This window comes from Fragaria vesca, linkage group LG3 (genome assembly GCF_000184155.1).
Source record: "Fragaria vesca subsp. vesca linkage group LG3, FraVesHawaii_1.0, whole genome shotgun sequence".
Taxonomy (NCBI): domain Eukaryota; kingdom Viridiplantae; phylum Streptophyta; class Magnoliopsida; order Rosales; family Rosaceae; genus Fragaria; species Fragaria vesca.
Genome location: NC_020493.1, coordinates 4,319,823 through 4,334,523, shown reverse-complemented (window position 1 = coordinate 4,334,523; position 14,701 = coordinate 4,319,823). Strand labels below are relative to the sequence as shown.

The 14,701-nt window shown below is 37.5% G+C and overlaps 2 protein-coding genes and 1 non-coding gene across 3 annotated transcripts; 1 reads left to right on the top strand and 2 right to left on the bottom strand.

Annotated features, from left to right (window-relative positions):
• Window positions 1-901: 901 nt before the first annotated feature.
• Window positions 902-4,651, bottom strand: LOC101305639. The gene is made up of 10 exons (XM_004293603.1): window positions 4,467-4,651; window positions 4,196-4,318; window positions 3,629-3,698; window positions 3,319-3,464; window positions 2,735-2,836; window positions 2,466-2,663; window positions 2,309-2,371; window positions 2,135-2,224; window positions 1,550-1,624; window positions 902-1,045 (listed from the first exon to the last, which is right to left on the bottom strand). Exons 1-10 carry the CDS (start codon window positions 4,524-4,526, stop codon window positions 926-928), a joined length of 1,047 nt encoding a protein of 348 aa, XP_004293651.1. The 5' UTR covers window positions 4,527-4,651; the 3' UTR covers window positions 902-925.
• Window positions 4,652-4,967: 316 nt separating this feature from the next.
• Window positions 4,968-5,733, top strand: LOC101305439. Its single transcript, XR_184197.1, has 2 exons — window positions 4,968-5,541; window positions 5,642-5,733. It is a non-coding gene; the product is annotated as an uncharacterized LOC101305439 (transcript).
• Window positions 5,734-6,227: 494 nt separating this feature from the next.
• Window positions 6,228-12,415, bottom strand: LOC101298587 (subtilisin-like protease-like). Its single transcript, XM_004295365.1, has 9 exons — window positions 12,344-12,415; window positions 12,046-12,238; window positions 11,759-11,950; window positions 11,180-11,291; window positions 8,471-9,032; window positions 8,155-8,255; window positions 7,686-8,043; window positions 7,324-7,537; window positions 6,228-7,060 (listed from the first exon to the last, which is right to left on the bottom strand). Exons 1-9 carry the CDS (start codon window positions 12,413-12,415, stop codon window positions 6,522-6,524), a joined length of 2,343 nt encoding a protein of 780 aa, XP_004295413.1. The 3' UTR covers window positions 6,228-6,521.
• Window positions 12,416-14,701: the final 2,286 nt, after the last annotated feature.

Below are 14,701 nucleotides of genomic sequence, written 5' to 3'. Positions count from 1 at the left end.
AACGTTGGAACAAAATTATCAGAAGGATCAGCTCAGGCAGCTCGGCCGAGAGAGAAACCAAGAAATTGTATAGGTAACGAGAGATAGATAAGAGACTGAGAGTACAGGGGAGAGACGAAGGAGCGAGGATGAGAGAAAATTGTCTGCTAGGGACGGTTATGGTTATTTTGTATGGTTATTTTGTTTTTCCGTGCTTGAAGTAGCTAAAAAAATAGGAACCTAGAAAATGAATCAGTATATAGATAAAGATTCATGGATCACCAGACTTGACCGATACAATGTCCCTCCGCTTTCCACTAGTAAACTCACCCATGAGACCCTCTGTATTCATAGTCAGTCTTTCTATATACCAAATGGTGTTGTAACAAATTTAACTACAGAAAAGCACCATGAATAGAACAATAACTTATATGATTTCACATCCGTTTATGATCATATATCTACTTCAGTTGCGAAATTGATCCAACCTTTCTCCCCCATTTCTCCAGTAAAAAGCAAAAGACAAGATTAGAGAGCTAAATAATTAAGCCAAGGATCGATAACTTACCAATAACCATGGCCAATCTTTGTTGAACTAATTAAGCACAATTAAGCATACACTGAAGAATGTAGAGCAAAGGTCTTAACAAACTTGCAATTAGAGTAAATTAGTAGGAAGTAGGAAACCTAGCTTTTATAATTATATGTGAATATATATATATATATATATATATATATATATATATATAATAAAGTAATTAAGTAACGTACTAGGATACGTGAACTACGTACCATCAAAATGATCAAGATGACTCATAGCACGTATACATACACATACGTATTCACATACATTAATTGGCAGTTTGGCACATAATCATGCAGGAACATCACCATTTGGATATGGTGAAAACAAAACAAACCATCAGGTGAAGACTTCATTCAGGCCTTAGTAAACATAAGAAGAAAGATCAGTGGACGGAATTTGTTGACGTTTCTCCACATATGCTGATGGAAACCACCCTCCTTTACCTTTGCACTCTCCTTCTGACCATCCTGATGGGCTCACCTGGTTTTTTGTTCACAACAGTGAAAAAGCAAGATTAGGCAAGGTCAAATGAAATTTTAGAAGTTAGCTAATTTACTCTGTATTTGTTGCAGAGCATCCGACTAAAGCATAGCATATGCTTGCTTTATGTTTGAATATTTAAAATACTACTAGCCATAAGGCACAGGTCTCTCATGCAACTCGCATGGTTGAAGCATCAGGAAAAGCCTCTATTTTTCTCAAAAAAAAAAAAAAAAAAAAACCACCCTCAATCCAGGAGTGGCATCACTAGTGCTAGATTGCTAGTTATTATTGGTACTCGTCTGACAACGTTTATATGCAATTATTATAAATTCACATTTCTCATTTCTATGGATTTGCTGAACCACTAAAATAAATCTCTGAATATGGTGGAAGAAATATCCTTTTGCACCTTATTAGTGCTGGCATGACAAAAGTCCATAATTGTCTATCAACATTATGTTTTGTTAATCAACAACTGAACAGTGATCTAAAGGAGAATACCTTTCGCACAACAACATAGTCACCCACTGACAAGCTTAGTTCCTTCTCCGATGCAGCAGTGAAAGAATGAGTGGCCTGAATGAAGTGAAATAAAGAGATTTATTTAAAGCTGACAGTCTTGGAGGTAGTTTAAACATATGGTATGTCAGGGAGTTCGTTCAAGAATGGTTACAACTTACAACATGCAAGAAATCTGTATATTTAATTGCCTACAAGAATGACTTCAAATAAGCTAATTTCTGCAGTAGACAGAATCTCCCTTTCAACCGATACAGGTGTGTCCCTTTCTCATTTTCTGGCAAGGTATTTACAGAATTTATGTTCAAATAACTAGCCATAACCGAACGAAACTTCCTATCATAAATCCTTTACATTGATCTAATTTTTTTTATCCTATGTTAATTTATCTGATAATGCTTTCCCTTCTTTCATTCTTAAGTTTCTCTATAACCATATGGCCACTGCAATGTGCAGCATATTGCAAAACTTGTATGACATGTAGACGGTCTAATGGATGGACAACTCTTGTTTCTATTAATAAAGCTACCAAGAAGACAGCTATATGTTTAGTGAACAGTAGCATACTTCGGCCAAGAAGTACATTGTTTTCTCCGAGAAGCTCTCCTGGGGAATCACAGGCGGAGCAGACTCTTTACGCTGTTTCTCTGAGACCATCTGTCACAACATTCAGGTCTTGGCATAAGTTATTATTGTTTAGATGGAAAACATTTTCTTCTGAAGATAATCAGTGGAACTAACCTCAGCTTCAACCTCGCCAAGAATGGCAGCCACTCTCAGATGATAATTCTTTTCTCCTTCGACCTTAACGAAACTAAGCTTAATATTTGTATCAAACTGCATAACCATTCTACTCTTTAACATAGAAAATTCATATCTTGAAAATCATATTCCATACCAGTGCAACAAGCCTCTGAAAAGTTAGTCTTTGCTGCTGTGCTTCCACAGCAGCCAATGCAGCTGAAGCTTCTATACCCAAAACTGCCATATTTGCTTTTACTTCTTTCATCTTTGTTTCTGCTGCATGCAGCTTTCCAACATTTTCTGGATTTGGTATTTCTCTTACTTTTGCTTGCCTTCTGGAAACTTCAACCGCCTGTTTGCATTTTGGGGTGAGTAATCGCAATACAAATATCTATAAAGCGATATAAGATTGAATGGCATTACCTGTGTCTCTGCTTCCTGCCGCATTCGACTATAACGTTGTGCAAGATGGCGAGCATCTTCTAAAGGAGCACCAAGTATCATTGCTCTTAACGGATCTAAAACCTAAAAACACAATAAAAATAAAATAAAATAAAAGGCTAGAATGATGAACTCTACAATAATGAACCGGGCTAACATAATATTCTACTTACAGTCCATCTAGGGGTGAAAACTATATTTATAAGCTTCCATTGTGAGTGCCTTTCAAGCAGAAATGTTACAGGCATCAACTAACTAAATCAATACCACCCTAGAAATCATGCCAAACCATGTGCAAGTGAACTTTACAGAAAAAACTTACAATGCTTTAATTGTTCATTACTTATGCATTAACTTTGATGGGAGACTGGCATGTTTACTTTTGTATGCTATTAGTTCAACCAATAATCACCAGACATGAAGAACTTTGGCATAGAATGATTAAAAAAAAAAACTAATATGAAAATGATATGTCTGAGTTCAGAACTACAGATGATTGTAATCCGAACTGTGGAATACATACTATAGTAAATATAATGGTAATTATATTAGCATAAGATATATACCTGTGAAGATAACAATTTATTCAAGTCTTCTTGTTCCTTTTCCACATGCTTACGAGCATCACCATATATAGATGCACCTTTAGCTAAAATTTTATCATGGACATTTTCAGCACCATATCTGCTACAATCCTCAGATAACTTGGTCCCTGACTACCACGAAAAGATTATAAACAGTAATGAGCGCAACCACCAAGCCTGGCATATTTTCTATTTGCAAACTTAATTCAGATAAGCCAATTTCATACGTTAATACTTCACCACACACTTCCCACTATATAACGTAATGTCGCTGAATATAATAAATTTCTACCTGCTTCAATATGCTTATATCCTATTGCTGTTAATGCTTCTGCTGCTTTTACAATTTCTTTCTGAAAATCCTGAAAATAAGTAATATGAAGAATGAGTTTAGCAGACAGAACAAGTTTGGACAAAAAAAAGAAAAGAAATTAAACATTTTAGATTAGCATGACTTGGATATTCCAAACTTGTGAACCAAGATAGTAAAATAGTCACCTATAGAAACACATAGCAGTTTTCATTGTCATTGTGGATATGCGATTTCAATATGCAAACACTGAACTACTTTCCTCTTCAGTAATCGACACCATTGCTAACTTCTATCTCTAACAATTTTCCTATTCGCATTTCATATCATCCTAACATAGCACCATAGTATAATGGAGTTTATGCAATCTAAGAATCTCATTTGTCCAAGTGAGATAATTCCCAACCAATACAAAGACTGATATAAATGATAGCGGATCCAACAAAGATCAATTAGCACATAACTAATCACCACATTGACTACTATAAATTTTAAAGCTATAGTTTCGAAGTCCGAATCTACAATGTAAACAAATCATGCATGGTATACCTTTCCTGCACGAGTAGACCTATACAGTTTCTCAAGCTGTTGATGCCTCTGCATCTCAACCTCATCTATCACCATTACATCTGAGCTTTCATAACCAGTCCCACCAAACTGCTTTATCACAGCCTGAAATTTCAATAATCCAAAGTTTAACCCAACACTGAGAAATAAAAAAAGAAGAGATTTTGAATCAAATTGTGAACTGGGTAGCATTGAAATCACTTGTAAAATGCATGAATGTGGAAAATGGAGAAATGGGTAGTCATAGATATACCTGCTGCTGCTTTGCCACCTGCTCCCTGAGCTTACTGGCTTGTTTTCTTAAAGCATCCATCTTTCAAATTCAGATCAGTAGACCTCAAAACGACGACGGATTGGTAAAACAAGTGAGGGAGCCTCAAACTCTGGGGATCTGAAACTCTGTGAGCGTGTTTCAGCGTTTTGGTCTCACTGTGTGCTGGGTTGGGGTGTTGAGTTGTGACACATTTGTTGAGGGAGCTACTCTGTTTTTGGGGATGGATTGTGTGCTAACAGGTGTATGGTTAACTTGGCTTTATGACCGTCGGATGGACTTTGATTGCAAGATCATGATTAATAAGTTTTCCCTTTTCTTTTATCTTTTTCAGCTTATGGGTATCTGCAAGTTCTAGATTCCAACACTTCAAAGTTCAAACCCAAGCTTTAAGGTATGAACTCTTCAATCGCATTCCTAGTTCAAATTTTTGATCAAATTAAACTGAACCCATGTTTCTACACCAGTTGATCAGCTTCATCTTTTAAGTTTGGTGGGTTATGGATGCAATTTTGAAAACCCAATTGGAGCATAATCTGTTTAACTATAAGGAACTATTTGAATGTTACTGTATGCTGAACCCTTCAGTCCCCAACAGAGCATCTGATTTGTAAAGATTGTATCTTTATGCAGAAACAGTAATTCGATTGGTTTGTTTGTTTGTTTTTCAATTCGTGCTAGATAATTTACATGTGGGGTTCTTTCTGTAACCCATTTCAATCTTGCCCAACTAATCTTCACTGGCTTTTATGAACTTCAAGTTTTCACTTTTATGCTTGACAGTTGATATGAGGTGCTTATGCTTTATGAAATATGATTCAAATGTTTGTGTGAATCGTGTTTCTCATTTTTGGCATTTATATGGTTTGATGCGGTTGGTATTCTGTTCCTGCAAATGGTCTAATTTTGTAGCACATTGTGATTTCTGTCAGAGTGGGAATTGTACTGTGACCAAAGCACTCTTCAATATTATTCTTTTGAACATTCCTGGTTTTTGTTAAGTATAATGTTTGCGAGTTCCAGAAGCTCTGTTTGTTGCCAGTCAGGAAGTAATCGGGTGAGTACTGAGTTATTCACCCTTTGCCAAACTGCCCACAGAGGCCACCTCACGATACTGTGTTTTTAAGCTGACTTCTTGGATTGCTTATTTGATCAAGCCAGCTGAAGCAGCTTTGTCACTCTTCTACTGGCATTTGATATGGATCATAGGCTAGATGAGGCTGAATCACTGTGGAACATGATTCTGTATATGCATACACGCTCTATCCCAAAGCGGCTATTTTCTAGGATGATCTCTTTGTATGATCATCATGAAATGAAAAATAAGATAATAGAGGTAATAGTAAGAACTTTTGCACTCCCTTCTTATTTTCATGGTTATTTTTACATTGTTGGGACAGATGGTGACATATGATAAAGTATGAATACGAAATATTATCTTGATGCTAGGATTTAATCTCTTCCTGATAAATCTGGTAATCGCAGATATGGAGGAGTTGAGTGTAAGACCAGATGAAGATACTGTCAGGAGAGTGGCACGTGCTTTTCAGGAGCTAGGCCAAGAAGACAAGAGCAAACTTGGAAGTACATTCACTTCAAGGGTGAAAGGGTTAAAGTGAGAACTAATGCATGGGATGAAGATGACATCCTAATCAAATGAAGTGGCAGCAAAGTCTGATCATGGTACCTGTTCTATGTGTCAAAACAGACTCGTAAATTGTTCAGGGATGACGAGCAATATTTCTAAAGATAAATTACAAGTTTTCCTTCTTTATCCCATAGAACTAGCTATGAAGATACAGTATGTACAGACACGGAATAAGATCCACTCTTAATAAGTAAACTATGCGGTGAAACTCTTCTCTTCAGTTTTATTGTTTTAAACTTTTGATACTAAATAAGTAAATAGGGTATGATACATCTAGACAAACCCTTCGATCAAGTGGGGCCAAGAGTCCCATAGTCCTATTTTCTATCCTATAGATTTCAGTAAAGCAAATCCCAACGAGTTGTTGCAAGAGATGACTCATTTTAATTCTATGCTAAAGAGACTGCAATTGGACTCCTTACAATATGAGGTCCATCAGTCCATGTGTACCACCCAAATGCATACTCATCTTTCAACGGCTTCTCGTTAAGCATCTCTGTCCTTGCTTTGACAGTAATGGTGAAGCTCTTCCTCTGGCCAACATGATCAAAGAACAATATACTTGGAGAGGCCTTAACCGAGATTCCCAGAGGTGGTTTGGAGGTAAAGAAGTAGACGCTCTTGGCGTTACCAACATTTGTGACTGTCCTTTTAATCGTGATGGTGCCATTTAGTTTCGGGATTGCGATGGAAGGATAGTTCAGGTTGACTGCTGTTGGTGGTGATCTTGGACACTTGAAGTTTGGATCGAAATTCTTGACTCCGATACTGCAGAAGTAGAGAAGATAGTCTTTGTATGAAGCATCGTACACAAGGCCAGGGTCTGCTGCCTTGGTGGGTCGGAAGTGGCCAGCACCATATGCAAAGGGAGTTGCAGCATTGCCCGATTCATCGTTCAATGGCATGTGTAGGTTGTTCTTTATCCCGGCTGCAGGGAAGACAAAAATTTCGATGTATCATAAGTGAAACATACTTGAGGAAAAATGAATACATGATTAGACGGACTCTTGTTTGAATCTGCGGCACAAAAATGAAAACTTTGACAACACGACATGCTAGACATGTTGTAGGCCATAGAAGATTGGTAATGTAATGTATTGCTATAAGCATACAGGATACAGAAGTCGATCAATTGTATGACTCTACTTGATCAAAGAAAGTGGTTTAAAATGCAACCGTTTGAGTATTTACCTGTAGTCATTAGAGCAGATTTTATGGCAGCACTGCTCCAAGTAGGGTGAATGGCTTTGAGAAGTGCCGCCGCCGCGGCAATGTGAGGGCAAGACATTGAAGTTCCAGACTCAATTGTATACTGAGCCACTCGGTGATCCATTGCCAACTTGGTAGGGGCTTCACCCCCAGTCCACGCTGCCAATATATTCAGTCCAGGAGCTGTGATATCAGGCTGCATAGAGACGAAACAAAAGAGGAAAGGTTTCAGCTCCAGTTAGTACATACCTAAATTTTCATACAAGTAAAACTCGTTGAATATGCATTTTCAAATTGACAGTCTTGACTGTCTTGCAATAAATAAATTGAGTTAAAACATGTACCTTGAGAATATTAGGGTCAATAACACTTGGGCCTCTACTAGTGAAAGCAGTCATGTATGGAGCTGGCTTTGTATGCAACACTGTCCTTGCTGGTATAATAGTTGCCTCTGGATTTTCGGTAGAGTTGATGTATTCCATGATCCTATTGGCATTGCTATATGTCACTGCAGTGGCAGGAAGAACATGAGGATCAACCGAGATTTCACCGCCATTTGCTTTGCTGTTTCCTAAGATAAAACCAGCACCGCCCGCTCTTTTCACTTCCATGCCTTTTGAAACTCTCATCCCAACACCTCTCAAGCAGAACACTATCTTTCCCTTAACTTTGTCAGGTGAAAGAGAGCCTGCAAGGCATTGTCTGCATGCCACATTGAGTTATGCAAGCCATTAATTATGGATATAACCAGTGATCAAACACCAATGATCTTTAGAGAAATAGAGACTAAATCCCAAAGTGAACACATCTTACCCTGTTAGATTTTGGGCTACACCAGGGTTAACAACGTCCCCTGCATATACTAAAGGGTACTTCTTATTCTCTTCCAGCTTGCTTGGGGTCACTGTTTCTCCCTGAAAATGTTGATTCATTCAAAAGAATTAGCAAGCAGTTTACAATTACCATTTTTTGTTTTGTCACCCCATTTTACTTTCACCTTTAATTTGTTAATTTGTTTATCACAGCGAATCCAAATTATTGGTATGATCACTAAAATGAAATTTTAGCTATCATCCAACTTATCATAATAATCAAACAGTTTGTAACATTGGAAAAAATGGTAACGTACCTCAATGCTCAAGCCATTTCCAAGCACAACAGGTGACATAAATGTTCGGTCCAGGCTGCTGGCACCAACAGTGAAGATCCATGGAGCTGGATTTGATAAAGTAGATGGGGAAGGCCCCGAGTTGCCTGCACTACAAGCCACCAGAATGTTCTTCTTGGCGGCATGCAATGCTCCAAGAGCAATACCGTCCTCGGTGAATTTCACAGGATGCGATGTTCCGATCGATAGGCTCATCACATCCACACCGTCCGCTATGGCATCATCCATGGCTGCAAACATGTCCTCCTCAAAGCAGGTGTTCCCTTCAGCCTTGGATTGGCCTGGTATAGCCCAGCACACCTTGTAAACGGCAATGTGTGCCAATGGGGCTCCCCCAGAGGCCGAGCCACTAGCAAACCCGCCTAAAGCCGAGGCATTGGGAACGACTCGGCCTGCCACGGTGGAGCTCGTATGTGTTCCATGGCCATCCATGTCACGGGGTGATCTGGAATCCTCTGAGACATTAAGAAGGCCGTAGTATTGCTCAAACCCTTTGAGGTAGTAACGAGCTCCTATCAGCTTCCTACAAGTTCAATGAAATTAAACCATCATCAGTTCATCACAGACTCACAGTAAGAGAATAGCAAACCCTAATATAGAAACTTCATTATATAGATATGTATTCACGAAAATGTCCATTAGGTAAAACTCAGAATTCATTGAAGAAACGTTAAATATTAGATAGTTCTTCAGAAATTCATCAAGTCAATCTACTGAGTTGCTCCATACATATTCATAGACTAGTGCTGTAATTAGGAACTCATTTATCCATTGTTATGAATTTATCTTTGGGTAATACTGAATTTGTTCATAAATTTTCCTCAGTACTAAATGACTCGATGATTTTGTTTTTAGGTTCTAATGAGTTTGTTCTTAAGTACTAATTAGTTCCCACAACAAGATACTAGTGATTTCGAGTTTGCCTAGCCACGGTTTATGTAGTCTTAGGCAGGTAATTAAAGTAACATGGTACTAATGAGGTTGCAATTGAGTACTAACAAACGAGTTACCCTAGGGCACCAATGAGTTGAACATTAACACTAATGGGTTTCACTTTCATACGAAGCTCAGCAGCCGCCCAATAAGATTCTGGGTATCTCTTAAAAAAGAAAAATAATTGAGAAGGCTGCATCAGAGATGCGTCTAAGGGCTCCATTTTGGGTCCATGGGTAGAATAATAGGAAGCAGAAGATTAAGAAATGTTGCATTATTTTCGAATGGCTGTTGCATTATTTCAGATGGCTGCTGCACGTACAGAAGGCACGAGAGAAAGACCATGCATATTGAAGTTCACAAGATCAGTTGCATTATTTCAAATGGCTGGTGTAGATCGAGAGGGCAGCAGTTCACAAGATGAGAAACCAGAAGAAGCCAAGCAACAAATGGTTTAATAGATGGATCACCTACTACTGTGTTTGTTACTTTGTTTGATTGAAATAGACAAGCTTCATCTTGGGATATCATCGATGGAGGGTCACAAATACTTTACGTTTCAGTCGACTCGATTATCACAAACAACCATAACAGCCATTCATAAGAGAACAAATTATGTAGCACAATCATGCAAGTCAATTTTGTACATTATATTTTTTTTCTTATTGGTCGATCAGTCAATTTTGAACAGCATCAATCAATCAAACCCTAGCTCGTTTTCTTATCTAGATAAATAATTTAAACTAACCAATGTTGAATTGTTGATACATAAACTTCTCTAGGTCATCCATCCTGAGTTCATTTAGGTTCCCCAGACTGACAGTTCTACTTTCGATAAGTTGTATACCCCAAAAGTTCCCAATCTCACATGGATGAGACCCAGATCTAGAAACTGTTATATATATACTGATATGTTGAATCAATAAGCTGTTTTATGTTTGCATAGCTCACTGTACACTAGATTCTGATGTTCTATAAAAAAATTCATCCCTCATTCTCACTTTCAATTTTCAATGCCGCTTATTTTGAAATATCAAGTATCTTTTACTTCTCAAAGCAGCTTTTTCAAGGTGGTGAGGATTTGAAGCAGACACTGCTTATTATCTATATGTATCTCTAAGACAGTAAGGCATGCACTTGTAGAAAGCAGTTTTGGTGCTTATGAACTACAATAGGGGGATTGAGAGGAACTGAGAGGGTTATGTGAGATGCAATGCCATGTTGGAGAGGTTGCTATACTATTGGTGCTTTGATCTTGAGGTTGCTATAGTATTGGTGTTTTGATCTTGACGTTACCATCGGTTCCTCATGTCCTTATTGTTAGCCTATCTCATGTGACATGTCCTCTAGTTGGGGTTTTGCTAGCCCTATATATCTAGCGCAAGCATTGTTTAACACTAGAATCCTGAAGTCAGAAACTGGCAGGGAGATCAAGTATTTGCCCAAGAGAAGATCAAGCAAAATAGAAGAGGGACCATGGTCCCAAGAAATAATGTTGTATATACAGTTGAAGTTTATAAGAAACTGCATAATCTTCTAGTAATCTGTGTTAGCTAGAGAACCATATACTTAAATCAACTCACATGTTTTCCCAAACAGCAAAATGGCTACAGATTTATATAACCAAGTAAGGAAGGAGATTAAGAAAACAAGATGTGGACTGAGATTTTATCTTTGATATAGAAAAGAAAGTAAATAGATAAAAGAAGACCAAGAAATGAAAAGATGTAAGGTTACCTATTGCAGTGGGATGAATTAAAGCCAACTCCAGTTTGGCAGATTCCCTTCCATGATTTTGGAATGGGCCCCATTCCTACATCACTGAAGCTCTTTGATTCTGGCCATACACCTGAAAGCATACATGTATAACACCAACCATATCAAGCTCACAATATCACATGCATGCAGTGATACTTTTATACAGCCAAGATAACACATATGCAACTCATCAAGTTACACGAACTAGTATTATGTTGTTAAATTGTTGATATAAATTCTTATATATGAGGATTGTTCTGCTCAGAATTCAATCAAGTGTGACGAGTTTTCGTCAGATTTTACTTGTTTTGTGTCAAGAAACAGAGCTTATAACACATAAACCTTAGTTAGAATCCGTCTGAAACACGAAAAGCGAATCATCTCCTGTTGTTAGACATTAGGATGCCTAAATAACAAGAAATATCACATACATAAAATACAAAACCTATACATAAAATACAAAAATGAAAGGATGGCATCACATGTGAAATTAATAGTACTCATTTGGAGTGAAGTGATTATATGGAAGTATATGGTTTTGTTTTGTTTATTACGTACCACTATCAAGGACTCCAACTATGATGTTCTTCCCAAACCCGGCTTTGGATAAGAAGTCTCCTCCCATCTGGTTGTTCTTCCAGTAATTCCCCTCTTCCTCTTCTTCCAACCCCACAAACTCCCATGACCTGGTTGTGTGCATAGTGTACTTCTTTGGGTGGCTTGGCCACACTGATACAACTTCTTCCAGTTCTGTTCATATATAACAGACACCATTCTGCAACTATTAGAAAAGCACAGGGGAGGAGGAGGAGAAGAAGAAGCTATATATTGATTACTTAATTTACCAGATAACTTGGAAGCTTCATCTTCAGTGAGAACTGCTGCAAAGCCATTGATGCTGTGCTTGTAACTGTAAAGCAGTGAAGCTCGGGCATGTTCCTCACTATCTTTCACAGAGAGCAAATACGAGTGGTGGATGTCCTCTATTTCATGCAGTGCTTTCTCTCCACCGTGCTCTCCAAAATACACTATGTACACCTATACATGATAAACCATACACACACACACACCGAGATAATCAGAGTCTACAGAAAACGAAACAAACCCAGATTTCCATAACCAGAAGATTATGTATGCATCAACCTTTTGCTCTGAGCACGCGGCCAAGAGAGGAAGGAGAAGGAGAGAGACGATGAAGAAGAAAACTGGCTTCATTGGTGTGTTTTGATATAGGATTACAGTACTACTGCATAAATTTGATCTTAAATGGGGTGTTTATATAAGTTTAGTGGATGATCTAAAACCAAACTCTTATCTCTGAGTATCGATTCAGAACGGTCCCGAAAGATTCTTAGGGTAGGGACCTTCATACATGTATACAGTATATGACTACAGTATCTAATGATATATGGGAGAATACATATATGGTATGCATATTTATAGATAAGTTTCTTACTGTCATTGGAATAACGGAGTTTACCACGATCTAGATTGATTGACCTAATTTATTTTCCTTTTCTATATTTTTTTACCAATAAGATTTAAGAAGGAAAAAGAATCATGGTTTGTTTGGATTTCTTCTTCTTTATAAATTCAGTTAATCTGTGTAGCTGTGTTTGATTGTTGGATGTTGCCGAATGCCGACTGATTTCTTATTTATTTCTTTACTATCCACAAATGAGGTTGTACAAAGCAATCTGGCAATTAGGTTTTAGGGGCAGCTCCACTTTGGGGTTATGGCATTTGTTCGTGGGCTTAAGAGGACCACCAATTTCATTATCAATTTCAATTTCAAGGGCATGCACAATAGGATTTGGGCTCATGTCATAACATTGCCTACTTGCTACTTCCAATGCCCATTGACCTATGCTTCATGCTTGAATACACGTCACATTGTGAATTTACAAACTAATTCTTCCATGAATTACTTGTAGACCCTGCCCTATTCTATATACATGCGTGCACCCTTCTTCTTCCTCATACCCATCCCTCTATGGTTATCTGCCTACGTATATGGTATACCTAATAGGCAAGTTGGCATTCGTATAAGAGTTTATAAATAGATAACATGTACTGTTTTTTCATAAAAATTCCGATAAGTTATGGGTTCAATCCTATTATGATGATACGATACTTGAAAAATAATATACTTTCTTAAATAGAGTTCATGTCACAAGCTAACTTGCGCTACTTGCCACCACTCATCAGGGCCGGTCCTGAGTTTTTCAGGGCTCTAGGCGAGAATCAAAAATGGGGCTCTCTAACCACTTTCAGATATATCCATATTTTTTTTACTTTTTAAAAATAATTGAAAAGATTTAAAACAACAAATAAATACTAGTACATCACAATACAACAACTTAATATCATTTATCGAAACACTTCATTAATTTAAACAAAGATTGTAAAGTTACTGAAGGCAAGCATTGTTATTACTTATTACAATAGTATTGTTATTGAAAGAATATAAATAATCTTTCCTATAAAAAAGAATATAAATAATATTGTTACCTTGATCAAACAATAATAATAATAATATTGTTATTGCTAAAAAAGAGAGAAATATATAAAAATAAATAAATAAATAAAAAGAAAAGAGAAATCTGGTGTTATGCTAAAAAAAAATATACAAAACCGAAAATAAAGTACAAAATATAAATAAGTTAGATGCGTGTTTCAAACACAGGAGGGCCATCAACAACATAGAACTCATTTCACATTTCCCATTTCCCACTATAACAACATGAAATTTATAACTTAACTAAATTTTAATGATAATATTCTAACACTATGGAAACTTTTAAAAATAGAAAACTTTTCGGAGGCCCGTGAAGTTTGGGGGCTCTAGGCGTAGGCCAGCTGGGCCTATGGTCAGGGCCGGCCCTGCCACTCATCAGGGGTTAAAGCAGTGGCAATTAGGTTTTAGGGGCAGCTCCACTTTGGGGCCGGCCCTGCCACTCATCATGGCGTTCATGTCATGAACTAACTTTGCAACTTGAATACATAACAGAGATTGAGTCTATCATTTGGTGATCCCCTGGCATCACATTTCTGCTTCCCACCACTCATTATTTGCTTCTTCTTTCTCACACCTTTTCCATGTTCAAACATCATATACAATGCTTTTCTGGCTATATATAGCATTTTAGTTTAAATATTTCTTCTGCATGACAATACCGTTCGATAATGGAGAGTGAAAAAGAATTGACTGTATGCAATGCAATCCGGAAACGTCGACACCGTACGTCCATTTCAAGAATATGAAATGATGGGGCTACTCCACTATGGAGTTACTATCAAAATATTCCTCACTGCTTTACTTGGTCCTTGGTACTTGCTTGAAAGTGACTTGAAACCTTTACCTTCTCCATAGTCAAAGAAGATGGGAAAAGTTTGAAAGAGATTGAGCCTAGAGGTTATGTTCATTGGTCTTTGAAGATCTGATCCAGTGTGCAGAATGATCATTTTGCAAATTGCAATGAGAAAAAATCGAGCAACCAA

Coding starts and splice junctions, on each gene's coding strand:
- LOC101298587 (XM_004295365.1), bottom strand. CDS start 12,415: ATGAAGCCAGTTTTCTTCTTCATCGTCTCTCTCCTTCTCCTTCCTCTC. Junction 12,239..12,343: donor CCGCGTGCTCAGAGCAAAAG/GTTGATGCATAC, acceptor TATCATGTATAG/GTGTACATAGTGTATTTTGG. Junction 8,044..8,154: donor GTAGCCCAAAATCTAACAGG/GTAAGATGTGTT, acceptor TGTGGCATGCAG/ACAATGCCTTGCAGGCTCTC.
- LOC101305639 (XM_004293603.1), bottom strand. CDS start 4,526: ATGGATGCTTTAAGAAAACAAGCCAGTAAGCTCAGGGAGCAGGTGGCA. Junction 3,465..3,628: donor ATATAAGCATATTGAAGCAG/GTAGAAATTTAT, acceptor CGTGGTAGTCAG/GGACCAAGTTATCTGAGGAT. Junction 1,046..1,549: donor ACTATGTTGTTGTGCGAAAG/GTATTCTCCTTT, acceptor ACAAAAAACCAG/GTGAGCCCATCAGGATGGTC.